The sequence below is a fragment of the Candoia aspera genome, chromosome 4 (assembly GCF_035149785.1).
Source record: "Candoia aspera isolate rCanAsp1 chromosome 4, rCanAsp1.hap2, whole genome shotgun sequence".
NCBI classification, from domain to species: Eukaryota; Metazoa; Chordata; class Lepidosauria; order Squamata; family Boidae; genus Candoia; species Candoia aspera.
This window is the reverse complement of record NC_086156.1, coordinates 96,502,139-96,517,532: the sequence shown is the minus strand read 5'-3', so window position 1 is coordinate 96,517,532 and position 15,394 is coordinate 96,502,139. Positions and strand designations below refer to the sequence as shown.

Genomic DNA, 15,394 nt, shown 5'->3' with positions numbered 1-15,394 from the left:
AACTCTTCCAACTTAGAACAGTGCACAAGATGTTCAAATTTCTGGAGTGGGTTGTCACATTAGCTGGACAACCTGTATGCGTTATTCTGAAGAGGTCCTTGGAATGAAGCTTCATGAGGTGGTCAGGGTTATGACCACCCTCAAAATGTGTCACTTGAGGACCTCTCTAAGCACTTGAGTCTATATGCAGTCAGCCTGCTGGTGGACTAATGGGTGAATGGAAGTTCAACATATATGCAGGAGGGAAGAGCAGAGGGAGAGATAGGTCTTGGGTTGCCTTTGCTTCCATTAGTTGCTTCAGCTTGAAGATGGCCCAGCCTGCCCCCTTGAAGCTTCCCCTTTCTCAAGCCTAGAGACCATCCAGATCCTTGTACCTCTTGTGCAGAATTTACAGCTGGAGTCCTTGAGAGCACAAATTAAATTACAGGCAGTCCTTGTTTAGTGACTGCCTCATTTAGTGACCATTACCAGTCACAACAGTGGTGAAAAAGTAACTTTGCGATCAATCCTTGCAAAGGTGAGAGGGGAATTTCTTTTTTTATCCACATATGTGAGGTGTGACATATGTGAGAAGTGAGGTTAGCTCCATCCCTATTATCGTTCCTCAGGTCCCTCAAAACCTGGCTATGCCTTCGTGCCTGGGGGTCCCAGGGAACTGGGAAGATTTTGCAATGGCTCCCTTACTGTGACTAACATCATCCCCTCCTGTTTTTGTGTTTTTATAGTTTTTAATAATGAATGTATTTATATATTCACTGCTAAAGCTCAACCTCAGCTTCTATATGCACCCTATATTTAGGAGTCCTTACAATCCAAATTTCTAAGGAATATCTTTCCTTTCCAAACATTGTTCTCTGGCTGGTCTAGAAGCTGGTATACACAAAATGAAAACTGTGGCATGGCTCTGAATTACTGGTCAAAAACCATTTTTTATCCTATTGGATTGATCTTTAGAACCTCCTCCTTACTAGCAAATGGAAAAGCTTTATTCTGCATAACAAATTACTGTGGATATTCACAGGAAGTAATATGAACCCCAGGCTATGACCACACCAAAGCCAAGCTCAGGCAGAAAATAATGGATACAGAAATCCAAACCTATCTTGGGGCTTACCTCTTGAATCGTAACCCAGCCAGATATTTGAGACAAATTGAAATACCCAGAGAGAGACAGGCTGCGTCAGATCTAGCAGAAGAGGCATGCTGTGGGTCCCATATACTAAGCAGTTGCATCTGGTAGGACCCAGAAGATGGTCCTTTTCTGCCATGGTGCTCACTCTGTGGAACATCATCCCACCCAAAGTAAGATTGGCTCCTTCCCTCTCACCCTTCTGGAAATCCTTCAAAACCTGGCTGTGTCAACAGGCCTGGGAGTCTCAAGGGAATGGTGATCCGAGGTGGCTGTACTGTTCATAGTATCTAATGCTCTTGCTTAGCCCTTTTAAATAATGCATCTATGTTTTTAATGGCATTTGGTTTTAATATTATTTTATGGTTTTATTTACACCACCCAGAGTCACTTTTTGTGAGATGGGTGGCCATATAAAAATGATGAACAAACAAACAAACAAACAAACAAATGTTAGATCCTATTGCTGTTTCAGAAGGGAAGTAAGAAATCCCTTATAATGAAGGGCTCCATCCATTTGGAATTGATCAGTTGAAACAGCTGCTCATTTTATTTCTGTGAAAGGTGAAAGGTTCCCCCATGCAGGCACCAAGTCATGTCTGACCCTTTGGGGGGACACTGCTTTCGTGATGTTTCCTTGGCAGACCCCTTTTATAGATTTATATACAAGTGTAGTGGTTAAGGCACTGGGCTAGAAATTGGGAGACCATGAGTTCTAGTCCTGTATTAGGCACAAAGCCAGCTTGGTGCCCTTGGGCCAGTCACTCTCTCTTAGCCCTAGGAAGCAGGCTGTGGCAAACCATTTCTGAATCTTGCCAAGAAACTTACAGAGACTAGTCCAGGCAGTTGCCAGGAGTCAAGACTGACATGAAGGCAAATAAATAAACAAACAAACAAAATAAAATAAAATAATCAGCTCATAGGCCTAGTCTCATAGTTTAATTTAAATAGATCTTAGGTTCTGTTCAGTTTTTACATTAATAGGATTTTATAGGATTAGTCATTCAGCTTAATTTTATAGATTTTAGTCATATTTTATTTACATTAGCTTGGCTGTTTTATTTCACTGTATTACATGCTGATTGCTGACCAGATAAAGTCTCTTCCTTCTCTTCTGGTAGTTTCTTCTGTGGACTTACCATTATAGATTTTTAAGCAGACTTACACAGTCAGGAAGTCTCAAAATAAAACTATGATTAACTTATATAAATTAGGATCTAAGAGGGACATTTCCAATACTTTTTGACATTTCATATGAAGACAGAAATCTAGACTAAACCTTTGATAAAGGATGAAGAGACAGATTTTTAATCAGTCCTTTCTTCTCATTAGTTGTTCTTTATTGTTCAGGTCTGGCTGAAACACAATAATATAACATTTTGGGAAAAAGATGCAACCCAGAAGCCCAGCACCTGAGGCTAAGATGGAGAAGACCTCCACAGCCACCATGTATTTTCCCTTGGAGCTCAGGTATGCTGGGACAAAGGACAACCAAACACTGCAAAAGACCAACATGCTGAAGGTGATGAACTTGGCTTCATTGAAACTGTCGGGTAATTTCCTGACAAGAAAAGCTGTGGTGAAGCTGATAAAAGCCAGGAAACCCATATAGCCAAGGACACAGTAAAACATGGTCACAGAGCCTTCGTTACATTGTAGGATAATTTCTTCAGTCACTGAGATCATATCAACATCTGGGAATGGGGGAGCCATTGTCAGCCACAATGTACAGATACTTGCTTGGATCAGGGAACAGGAAAGAACAATGGCATTGGTTAATTTTTTACCCACCCACTTCCTCATCCTGGATCCTGGTTTGGTGGCCATGAAAGCTAGAACCACCGTGATGGTTTTTGCTAAGACAGATGAAACTGCCACTGAGAATACAGTGCCAAATGTTGTTTGTTGGATGAGACAGGTCAATTTTCCTGGTTGGCCAATGAATAACAACACTGAAAAGAAGCAGAGCAGGAGGGAGGTGAGGAGAATGTAAGTCAGGTCCCGATTGTTGGCTATGATGATGGGAGTGTTGTGGTGCCTCACAAATACTCCTAGGATGAGAACTGTGACCAAAGAAAAAGAAAGTGCAAGACAGGCGAAACTGATCCCTAAAGGTTCGTCATAAGACAAGAAACTGATAATTTTGGGAATACAGAAATCATGTCTCTTGTTTGGATAATATTTTTCTTTGCATTTAGAACACTCATTTGTGTCTGAAAAAGAAGAAAGGATGTGATGTTATTCTCATAAGTATTGTATATATCTGTTCAGCAGGGCATAAACATAGTATAAAAAGCAACTGGGCTTTATGAGTAGGATATAATAACTCTGCACAGACCGGAGGTTCCTGCCAAATTTAATTGGCACACAGATTTTGTTTCTTGTATTTAATACTATTTGATATTTTATTACAATTTAATTTAATATTAACATTAATATTGTATTTTAATTGATATTAACATATATACTTAAATGTATATGAGTGATGGAAAATGCAAACTATAGTCATTATAAAACTGTAATAATAAAAAAGGTATTTCCATTTAACATCTGAGTGTGTGTTAGTACATAGCATATACATCCAGTTTGGTTGAATGAGCATTATAGTATGTTGGCCAAAATGTGCCAAAACTGACAGATCTTGTTCTTACCATTAGCAGGGAAGGCTACCAGTGCCCAGTGTATAACTAATGCTGATCAGTTAGTCTAAGCCTTCTTTGTCTTAGTAACAAATGTTGTATGAGAGCTTCAGTTGATTAAAACCCTAATGGATGGGAGAGGTTAACATCTGTGGGCCCATCTGGGCATAAGCAAGGTATATGGAAGATTGTGACTTGGAATATAGGATGAGTAAATGGAAAAGGTTATGGATTAATGAATGAAATGAAAGAAAAAAAAAGACAGAAATATGTTTCTGTGAAACTAATAGGAGAAGTTTATAATAGATGTTCATGAAGACAGCCCTGTCATGTGGAGTGGAGTTGATGCATATGTTCAGGGAAGCCAAGATGTGGGTTTCATTATGAATGAAAATCCTAAAATATATTGGAAAGTGTAAATTGGTGTCATCTATGATATGTTATTAGGGGTATGTATGAAAGTAGGAATCGATAGATGGGCAAGGTATCCATCTGTAAGGTATACCCTAGTGAATGGTGACAAAGAAAAAAAATATCAGAGTTTTGTTTTGGGGAAAATTGTGGATGAAAGTGATCCTGGAAAAATTTTTTAGCAGGTGACATGGATGGAAGCATGGGAATGAGATGAAAGAGTATAGAAAAACTGCTGGGACTATTTGGAGACTCAAGGATGACAGAGAATAGTGACTGATGAGGGTCTCTTCAGAAAGATCTGTCTGTTTTGAATATGTTTTAGGTATATGTCTATTCATACTGTCACTTCCAAATGAATGCTATTATTAAGCTATATAAAGGGAAATATTAAAAAGGTAAAGGTTTCCCTTGAGATTAAGTCCAGTCATGTCCGACTCTAGGGGACGATGCTCATCTCCATTTCAAAGCCGAAGAGCCGGCGTTTGTCCGCAGACACTTCCGTGGTCATGTGGCCGGCATGACTAAACGGAACGCCGTTACCTGCCTGCTGAAGTGGTACCTATTAATCTACTCACATTTGCAAGTTTTCGAACTGCTAGGTTGGCAGGAGCTGGGACTAGCAATGGGAGCTCACCCTGTCACGCAGATTTGAACTGGTGACCTTCTGATCGGCAAGCTCAGCAGCTCAGCGGTTTAACCCGCAGCGCAATAGTTAATGCAAAAACTACCTGGGATTAGTTTGTGAAGTGTGCCTGGGAGGCTATTTGGCAGAATTCTGAATAAAAGGTACAAAAGATGATAATAAACATTTGGTAAGTGCAGTGCAGCTTTACAGTATATCAGTAACATGTGTGCAGACCAGATTGCTGCTTTTCAGTAAGAGATTGAGCAATGTGTCAATAAGAAAAAAGGTTATACATTTGTTACTTTACTGGAAATATATGATAATGTCAATAGGCTTGATTTATGGACTTTTTGCCCAAATTTGGAGTTGATAGTTGGTTGCTAAATGTGATAATAGCAGTATATGATTGAAGCATACTGTATGTGAGAATAAATGGAATGCTTAGCAAATGGTTTAGCATAAACCAGGGAGTAAGACAAGTCTGGGTGATGTGCCTCTGCTGTTTAATGTCAACAAATATATGAGGAATGCTTGTGGTCACATTAGAAGTGTGTTGGTTCAGGATGAGAATGTATATTTTTATTTGCAGGTGAGGCCATTTTGTTGGCTGATACCTTGAATGATTGGCAGTGAATGTTTGATAGAATGTATCATACAAGTAGTACAGATCTGAAAATTGTTTATAGTTGTCCTTGACAGGGAAAATTAGGTGAATATTTGCATGCTATACATAATTAGCAAAACATTAGAGCAAAGAGATGATTTTGTGACCCTTAGTAGAAAGCTTTCTAATGAAGGGAAAATGAATGCGGAAATGTCAAGATGTACAAATGCTGATAGAAAGATAGTGGGTAGCATGTAGTATTTTGTGAGGAATGACTTATTTTTTTAGATTTTTTATCCCGCCTTTATTATTTTTATAAATAACTCAAGGTAGGCCATAGCTGTCACCTGCTTTTCTAGCAGAAGCTATGAGTCCAGAAGGACCCCTGAATTGTGCACCAGTTTTGCTGGAAGGAATACAATCCTATTCAGAACCTCAGATGGAAAATCCATGGTACTGAAAGAGCCAGGAATACACTGTGACTCAGTCTTGCCATGGTTGAAATTAAGCCTGTTCCTTCCCAACCCAAACAGCCTTTAGGCACTGGGACAAGATCTCAACAATATCACTTGGTCCACCCAGGACTGAGATTTACTATACAACTGATGTCATCAACATAATGAAGACACCTGATCCCATGTTGATGGATGACCTCCCTCAGCGATTTCATGGATATGTTAAACAGAAAGGATGAGAATGTTGAGGTCTGTGTAACCCCACAAGTCAGGAGTTTCAGGCTTCAACTTCTCCACCCCATCAACACTGATTGGAACTGGCTATGGAGAAAGGTGAACCACCACAACATCATGTCCCACGCTCCTAATCCCTGCAGTAAGTCCATAATGTTACCATGATCAATCTTTTGGAAGGCTGCTGAGAGATCCAGGGGAATTAGGACAATTACACCACCTCCATACCAAGCTGTGCCAGACTTAATCAACAATCATCTCCATACATGGTCCTGGCATGAAACCCAACTGAAAATGGTCCATATATTCTGCTTCCTCTTGGGAAGGTTGCAGATTGGACAGCAATTGTGCGGACAATTTTCATGTGTGTGGTAAACCAGAGAAGATAAGGAAAAGCGAATAGCTCCTGAATGACTGTGGACTGAAGACAAAAGTTTGTGACTAGTATGAAAGAAGTATGTGGTGGTGATTGGATTGTTGAGAGAATGAAATGAGATTGAGTCCCAAAACAAGCATATGAAGGAAAAGTGAATGGCTGAGAGGAAGAATGAAAGTGGAAAAACTTATAGAAAATGTCAGCCCTCCCAGGTTGAAAGGAAACAGGAGTAGATGAGCTAATTCTGCTTTATTGCAAGGCTACATTAACAGAATCTAGCAAGTCTGAAAGTACAAACCTTGCACCCTCCCTATTTACTGCCTGAGAAGTTAGGGCAGGTCTTCCTAAGTATCTTTCTCCGGCCATTACTGTGTTGTGGGCTCCTTTCTCTTTTATCTGATCATTCCCCCATCTTCCAAGGTCATCTCCATATTCCATCACAGAAAGTTACAGTAAGTGTTGGTGTAAACTATGTTTAATTACAATTCGTCTTTTTCTTATCTTATCCCTTTAATTTTTGTCCTTTTCATTTCTTTCCCAGAAAGCAAACAGCATGATAGGTACTATATATATGAATGCATGTACAGAATTTTCAATTGTCACAATACCTTCAACATTATTACTGTTATGTCTTAAATCAATCCTTGTTACATAGACCTTGACAACTACATGAAATGTATCTTTTATTGATTTTATTGTAATTTCACTGTTTGATTGTTGTGACCTGCCCAGAGTGAGTCAGGCAGCATACAAGTTTAATTCATTATTATTATTATTGTTGTTATTATTATTAGGCATGTTTTCTTTCCTGGACTAACTTCAGTTTTTAAAAAATTGCCACATCTTATTCTTTCACTTTTCTGACCACAATCTCACGTATTTGGATTTTGAAACTGTATATTCTAAAACCTACCCGGCCTTGAATTTACTTAAAATATAATATTAATTGGGTGGATTTACTCAGAAAAATCAGGAGAATTTGTTTAGATGGAAGCAATTGAATATTTTCATACCTTTCTCAGTTGAAATCCTCCCTTCTGGGCACAGGATGCAATCATAGCAGCAAAATGGATCTCCTTCCTTCACTTTTTTGCTAAAACCAGGATAACAGCTCTCAGTGCAGACAGAAATAGGTTGGATCTAGAAATTAAAGAACAATCAGAAGATATTTTGTCCAAGCAGCAGATTTTATTTATTTGCTTATTTTGTGGCCTGAGAATTATATTCTGGAGTAGGTACAGTATGATGAAGCTTTTTGATCCAATGGGCACATACATAGGAAATTATGAGAGTTTGTCATGGGCATCTTCTGAATTTAATAATAGGAATAATAGCTTGGAAATCATTTTTCAACTGTAATAGTAACAACGTAAAGGTCAGTGAAATCTCATTGTTTTTAGATTAAACACCTTGAATCTAGTAGTGCCTCCAATTAATATATATAGGTAGTCCTTTGGGTTAGAAGAAGACATGCTGTGGTGCAGTTCATCTGTGAACATGGAGGTGGCTCTGCAGTCCCAATCTGGAAGCACAGAGTCTAGCACAATGGGGCACTGGAAGTCCATTGTTGCAATAACTTTGGGCGTTATTTTGTGATGCCACTCAGTTTTCTATCAGGTTTTGGCAGTGCCTGTCTTCAAAGCCATTGGAGGCTTCGAAGCACAGGGCTCACCAGTGGGTTCTGTCAACAGCCACAGCTTCTGGTTCCCTTGGCTGGATGTCACAGTGGTGTAGGGTTTCCTTCACAGTGTCATTGTAGGACTTGCGCAGTTGATCTCAAGGTCTCTTCCCAGTCTCCAGTTCACCATAGAGAAACTGGTGAGGCATATGGTGGTCATCCATTCTGATGATGTGTCCCACCCACTGCATCTGGGCTCTGATAATCAGGGACTCGATGCTGGTGGACTCCGTGCAATCCGAGATCTCCAGGTTGGAGACACGGTCTTGCCAACAAATGCCAAGGATGGAGCGGAAAGCGCACATGTGGAATTTCTCCAGTTGTTTGATGTGTCATAGGTACAGAGTCCAGGACTAACATCCATATAGGAGAGAAAGGATAACCACAGCTCTGTCGACTTTCAGCTTTGTGGCGATACAGATGTGTTGATTGAGCACTCTAGTATGCAGCAGCCACAGAGCCTGGCAGGCCTTGCTGATTCTGGAATCAATTTCTTTGTCCAAAGACCCATCACTAGCTCCAAATTTTGTAGCCGGAAGAGAATTATATTCTGGAGTAGGTGTAATGAAGCTTTTTGATCCAATGGGCACATACGTAGGAAATGATAAGAGATTATCATGGGCATCTTCTGAATTTAATAATGGGAATAATAGCTTGGAAAGCATTTTTCAACTGTAATAATAACAATGTAAAGCTCAGTCAAATCTCGTTTTTAAATTAAATGCCTTGAATCTAATAGTGCCTCCAATTAATAGCTTTATCTATTAATAATGACCACCTTTTAATATTGGGAAAAGACAGAAAGCACTGCTTTAAAACCAGATCAAGTAAGGATGAATGCAGCCTCAGTCCATGGTGGCTTGGGGGTGAGACAGATTGCATTAGGAGGACATGATGCCCCACTAATTCTCCCCAAATATTGTTAATGGGTCATCTTTATGCTACAGATAATCAGAAATGATGATGAGCTCTAGAAATTGCTTATGGGGAAATAACTTTATGTAAGAATTTACTAATATCCAATATAAAGAATTTACATATCACATTAGAGAATTAGTGTTAGTTCAGAACCAGGGACAGCAATAATATCTTACCTGGTTAAACCAGCTGTGCCATGTAATCATCTCATCATTGATGGTTAATATTTTATCTGGAGGAGCTAGATGATCTACATTCCCAACTTTCACACGAAGAAAAGATTTGTTTCGGAAAGCAATCAAATTAATAATATCAAATCCAATTGCTACAATCCCATTCTGGTCAAAGGAAATCTGTTCCCCAGCACTATTGTTAAAAGCAACGCTCCTCAGAAAGTAGTGGAGCTAAATTGAAAAAACAATGCAAGAGTTGCCAGTCTCCATGATGATAATTTTCAGAAGAGAAAAGCAGACATTTAAGTCGCCTTCTAGACACTTTTGTTCTCATTATATTGCAATTAAGAGGACACAGATAAAGTGGGAGTGGGAGAAACCAAAATATTGTTGGTCAAAAAAGAGATGGATTGAATGAATTCCACTAATGTGCACCTTTTCTCTGATAGTCTGAATCATTCTTACTAGAAAAAAAAGCTTAGCCGTATTCTGACTTTTGGAGTCAGACAATCATACAACCATGCATAGACAGATGAATTTCCATGGGAGATTCTGGAGGGAAGGAAGCTTTCTTCAGTCATATGTAGAACATAGATATAAATAGAATATATGATATATAATATGATATATTATGGGAATGAAGAATTTGTTCTATTACCTGCCAGAAGTCTTGACTATGAATCTTCCTTCCTACTCTGTCCATCACTGATCTCTCAGTATTTCTAGAGGAGGAGAGAGCATGTAAAGCATGAGCTATGGCATAAACAGCATTGTAGATGCTGTAGCTGTGACCAGTCATGTCCATCTCAAAAAAGGTCCCAGGAAGGCTCCCCAGATTCTCTTTTCCATTGCAAAGGGTCTCATCCACATCACTCATAATTGTGTCTGGGAATACACAGTCAAAAGCCTCTTGCCAGAACTGTCTGATAAAGCCATCTTCCTTTGCGATGAAGGGGTTTAGTTTCTCAGCAAAAGATCTGAACTCTGGTAGAGCAGTGGAGTGCACTATGAAGGAAAGGGCACCGTCGATTATTTTGATATCCCAAGCACGTTGAAAAGGGATTACGCTGAACTCCATCTGTGCTGTCATTATCCACACAATACCTTTTGGTTTACTTCTCACTTCTTCTACATTTTGAATATATTGCAGCCATAACAAATAGCCCATAGCAAAGGATTCTCCATTGTACACCAATGCATTAGCTTTACCACCCATGACATCCTCATAGATTTTTGCACCCTGCTGAAGCATGCCATCAAGTCTAGTGAAATCAGTAAATTTGTGCAATCATTGAATGAAGGAAACACAAACCCCATTTCTGGAAAAAAGAGGAATTACTGTTTGTACAAATTTTTCTCCCTGGTCATTGTCCATGATAAGGATCCCAATCCAAGTCCAATTAAAATGCAGGAGCAGTGAGACAATCCCTGCATGCTGAAGAGCTTCTGGGGGAACCATCTGGTAAAAGGAAAGGCCTGGGGTTTTGTCATTCATCAGTGGAGCTGAGCCACAAATGAGCTAGAGAGAAACAGGAAAAGAACATTAGAGCAGCATCCAGATAACACTTTCAAATGTTTGTAGCATATGAATAGATACTTATGCATCATTTAGATCTGCAGACCTCAGTGAGATTTTCTTGCAACATCCTTTGTTACATAAGAACAAAACCCCAGGTATGATGTTTCTATATACCCAGACATGGCTTTCTGAACGACTGTTTCAGTTTCTATTAAGTTTTCTATGAACTGTATTTCTACATAAACCCATAAGGCTGCCGTAGCATTAGAAGCAACGGCATCCTTGAATTCAGCATGTCAAACTGAACCTTTTTGATGCTTTACAGAAATTCAGAGGTGGTTTGGAGAACTGATGTGCCTTTTAGCTTTTCATTTTCTCCGAATTATTGCAGTTTTCCTTCAATACTTCTGAGTATTTCTCCTGTTCTGTTCTAAAAAGCTAATCGGTGCTTTCTTGTGTGATGGCTTGTATTTCTAGTCCATATACTTTTTTCTTTATCTTTCCTGAAGACTCTTTTTTGTTGACTTGCAGCATAGATTTACTGGTCCAATTTGCTTCTACTTCCCTTTTTATTCCTCTTCCATTCTCTATGCTCAAATAATAATCCTGTTCTTCTTCTGCCATTTGTCTCTCTCTATTCTCTTGTAATGAGCTTGAGACACTGTTCTTGCTATTAGACTGATGCCTCTCTATTACTTTTTATCATACCATATTATCTATGCAATTGGAATAATACGGTAAATAATTCTCAGAATTACAATGTTTTATTCCCAGAACTGTCTGTTCTTCCAACTAGCTGTTCTAACAAGTGGCTCAGCCTAGGAAACCTAAGCAACCTAACATTGTGGCATGATGGACTCTTGAATCTTTAGTATAAGAGCTTACTTTTCAAAAAATTATTGGAACGTTTTATATTTTAGTTGGGGAAGGGCAGTGTTTGCATTATTTCAGCATAATTTCTTTGTAAGTTGTAGAATTGTAGATTGCTGTGCTGTCCTTTCCTCTCCCCACTCCCTACTGCCTTAAATGGGTCATGGAAGGGACGTACCAAACATGTATTACAGAGAAACCTTTGAAGCTATTTGACTGAAAAATTACAGGATTAATTATGCCCCCAAAGACCTACAACCACTGCTGTTTTTATCTTATTCTGCCGAGTTGTAAGGGCCTTGATGATTTTACTTTATACAGCCTATAATCAACTCTGCCATAAAAATGAATCTTATATCTGAAATTCCAGGTGAAAAATGCCATCTTTGAACCTTTAATCAGAACTGAATCTTGTTAGATCTGCCCTCCAACCCTAGATGCTATATGAAGGAAACTTTGGGACCCAATTCCAGCAAAAGCTGGTTACATTATTCCATAACTTTCATATGTAATTGGGGATCATCACTTATTAATATGTATTTAAAATTTATAGATATACAGTACAAATATTTTTCTCAAACACTAGTTTTTAATAATAGTAAGTGCAAAAAAATTCTTTCTATATTCAGAGCTTTGATTCATCTAGATTAAAGGAAACAAGATGCGTGTTTGAATTTCTCTTGGAATTTATCACTGTAATGGATTGAAAATCATGCAAATGTCAATGCACATTCACTTGCACATTGGTTGCTTTGGTATCAATGAGTCTTAAGTTATTGAATATTAAATTTCACATTGATCCCAGTTGGATTCTATTCCAACTCACTGGCTGAGTTTATACTACACACTTAAGAGTAAATTGAGGTTAACATATCCCAGTTTTAGTGTTTATGAAGCATGCTACATCCAGAAAAACGAACCATATTATTACTTAATATGATGGCATGATATAGGATTTTTTTTCTGCTAAAGAAAGGCTGAGTTTTAGAGAAGTAACTGAACAACAAACTTTACATAACCTTTTAGCCTCATTAAGATTGTTGTTTAGAGCCAGCACCTACTTTGGATTCACTCTATGAAGTTATCCACAAGGAAACAGCTATTTACCAAAATTAAGAAATAACATATATGCACACACATGTAACTTCTTCATTTAACTTGCAGTAAATGAAAGAAGTGGGATTTATCAGTCCTATGTATGGTGGATAAGAATTAAACCATGCAAAAGTTACAGATACAATACAATAAGGAAACTCTTATATGCCTTTAGTGATATCAATCTTCTAGGTTCAAGGGACTTAGTTTCATATAAATGGATATAGCATTTTATGCTAAATGGATCATTTCTGAGTATCTGACTAGAAATTTCAGGGGAGTTATTTTTCATCTGTGCTACTTGACTATATTTAACATTGCAATATGCAATTGCATTGTGAAAGCAGGGCACTAAAAGTAGCATGAAAATAACATAGAAATGATGGCTTACCTGTGGAATCTTATAGATATCCAAGATAGTTGCCACATGAAGGGAGATTTGGGCATCCAGTCCTCCAATAACAGCCATGACATTATTCTGGATGTTACATAGGTAGTTGGGGACCAATCTCTCAGCTGCTGATAAAAGTAGCATGGTGGCCTGATAAGTCTTTTGAGCGCTGTTATAGCTATCATAAATCTGGAAGCCCAAGGTGAGATTGGGTAAGATCTGTGGGTTTTCATTGATCTCCTTTACTGCAAATGCCAGAGCCAGGATGTGCTGGTAATTCTTAGGAACTCCACTATAATGAGAGTTGCATTGCACATCAGAAGGACATTCTCCCAGTTCTTATATTCTAATCAGTAGTTATACAAGTAGGTAAATTCAGCAGGCTAGTTTAGCAAGTTGTCCTCTATCTCTGCCATTATAAGCTATCTCCTTCTGTATGCAGAATTAATATGTAGATATCTACAACTGTATCTGCTTTAATAATATACATTGTCAGAACACAGAGATTTTGGAAGGAAAAGTGTGCAAAGAATTTCAAACCCACAGCACGAAGAACGTCTGGAACCCACATCTATCATAAGTAGCTTTCAGAAAGAGGGGCAATCAGATATCTGACAAAGAGCCAGGCTTATACACATGATTATATTGTGCACTGGCATAGGAGATCTTGCCATGGGTTTGATGGGCTCCTTTGATTAGATGTAAGGCAACAATAATATTTCTTATTGAGGAAGACCATGTAGTAAGAGGTACAAGAGCTTTAAATCAGTCTTCCCCAAGCAGTGTGATCCTCAGCTGTGTGTACTTCAGCACAGGGTATTTCCCAATCAGCATAGCAATAGCTGAGAATTGAAGGAATGGAAGCCCATGTATGGGGCGATGCTCTGATTTTGCTTTAAATGTTGAGCATCTCCACACAGATGGGTTTCCCCACTTTATATTCCACACACTATGTTCTCTGGTTGAGAAAAGAATGCTTTTCTTAGCATCTGCTTAAATTCACCCAGCCAATCATCTCTTATTCTTTGATGGAAATGACATGATTAATTATTTCAGCAATCAGAAATGTGTGAAAATGTAAACAAATAATAATTCCATTCCTTACACATGCCGTCCCAGCAATATCATTGGGGGGTGGTCTTCAAAGGTGACTTCATCAGAGAGTGGAGCAATTTGAGAAGAAATGCCTCCAACCATAAGGTCTCCTGGATGACAGTACTTGTGATATGGAGGATATGGATGAAGGATGCTGCACCTGTGAGTTTTGCACCCCACATGAGGAAACAGCACTAGCAGCCAGACAAGGAAAGTTGCCATCCCCATTACAAGGACAGGTTTCAAGGACACTCTTTTTGTTTCTATCCCATGACCATTAGTATTTCTGTGATTAACACTGTATAACATAAATAATTGTTTATCCAGGATCAGAATTCTGGATCCTTACCTGTCATAATCCTGCCCTTTCTCCACAGCTTTAAGTGGTGAAAGGGCTCTTTGAAGAAAAAGAGAGAGAAGCAACATCCTATATAGGTCTTTTTTTAAAATTCGCTTTTGTACTGGGTACTGAAATCTAGAGGGATTTTGAGAAGTGGTAGAATTAAAAATAAAACTTAGGTGCACAAACAGGAAGGTAATTATTAAGTTGGACTTCAGTTCCCTAGGGAAGTGCTAAAGAAATTCTGTTTTTCAGAGTTGAACTATTGCTTTCTCTTCTATTCTTAGAGGCAGTAGGATATTTGACTGAGATCAGGAATGGGGAATATTTGAGTGATTGAAGGCCACATTCATATTTTGGGGAAAGTCTGATGGTGATAGTGGGTGAAGTGATGATGCCAGGGATGTGCTTGAGATTTTCATGGGTTTGTTTGAGGCGGTATTCTGATATTATGAGCCAACCTTGGACGATCAAAGAAGTTAGCATGGCCAGATCTGAACTTCACCTAAATGAGGGACTGCCAATTCCTTTATTGTAATATAAATAGGGAGCATTTCATCTTAAACAGGAATAAATGGCATGGTGTCATAAACTATTCAGTCCAAATCACTGCTTAACATCTTCAGAAGTGAGCACCAAACACACCCAGAGACAGGGAGAAGGACTCAAAGGAGGTAGATATCTGAGGGTATTCTGATAGGCTTCCATTTGCTTATCTTAAATTCCACCACCAGAAATTAATTATTTTCCTGACATAGCGAGGTGGGTTTGGTGTTTCTGCTCTAGGGCCTTTTGTGGTTGAAGGACCATACTTTTCTCCAAGGATAGGAAGGTTGGAG

The 15,394-nt window shown here is 38.7% G+C and overlaps 1 protein-coding gene across 1 annotated transcript; it reads right to left on the bottom strand.

Annotated features, from left to right (window-relative positions):
- Positions 1–2,440: 2,440 nt before the first annotated feature.
- On the bottom strand, positions 2,441–10,497 carry LOC134496764 (vomeronasal type-2 receptor 26-like). Its single transcript, XM_063302475.1, has 4 exons — positions 9,904–10,497; positions 9,249–9,476; positions 7,490–7,616; positions 2,441–3,342 (listed from the first exon to the last, which is right to left on the bottom strand). The coding sequence occupies exons 1-4, from the start codon at positions 10,495–10,497 to the stop codon at positions 2,441–2,443; spliced, it is 1,851 nt and encodes a 616-aa protein (XP_063158545.1).
- Between the last annotated feature and the right edge of the window lie 4,897 nt (positions 10,498–15,394).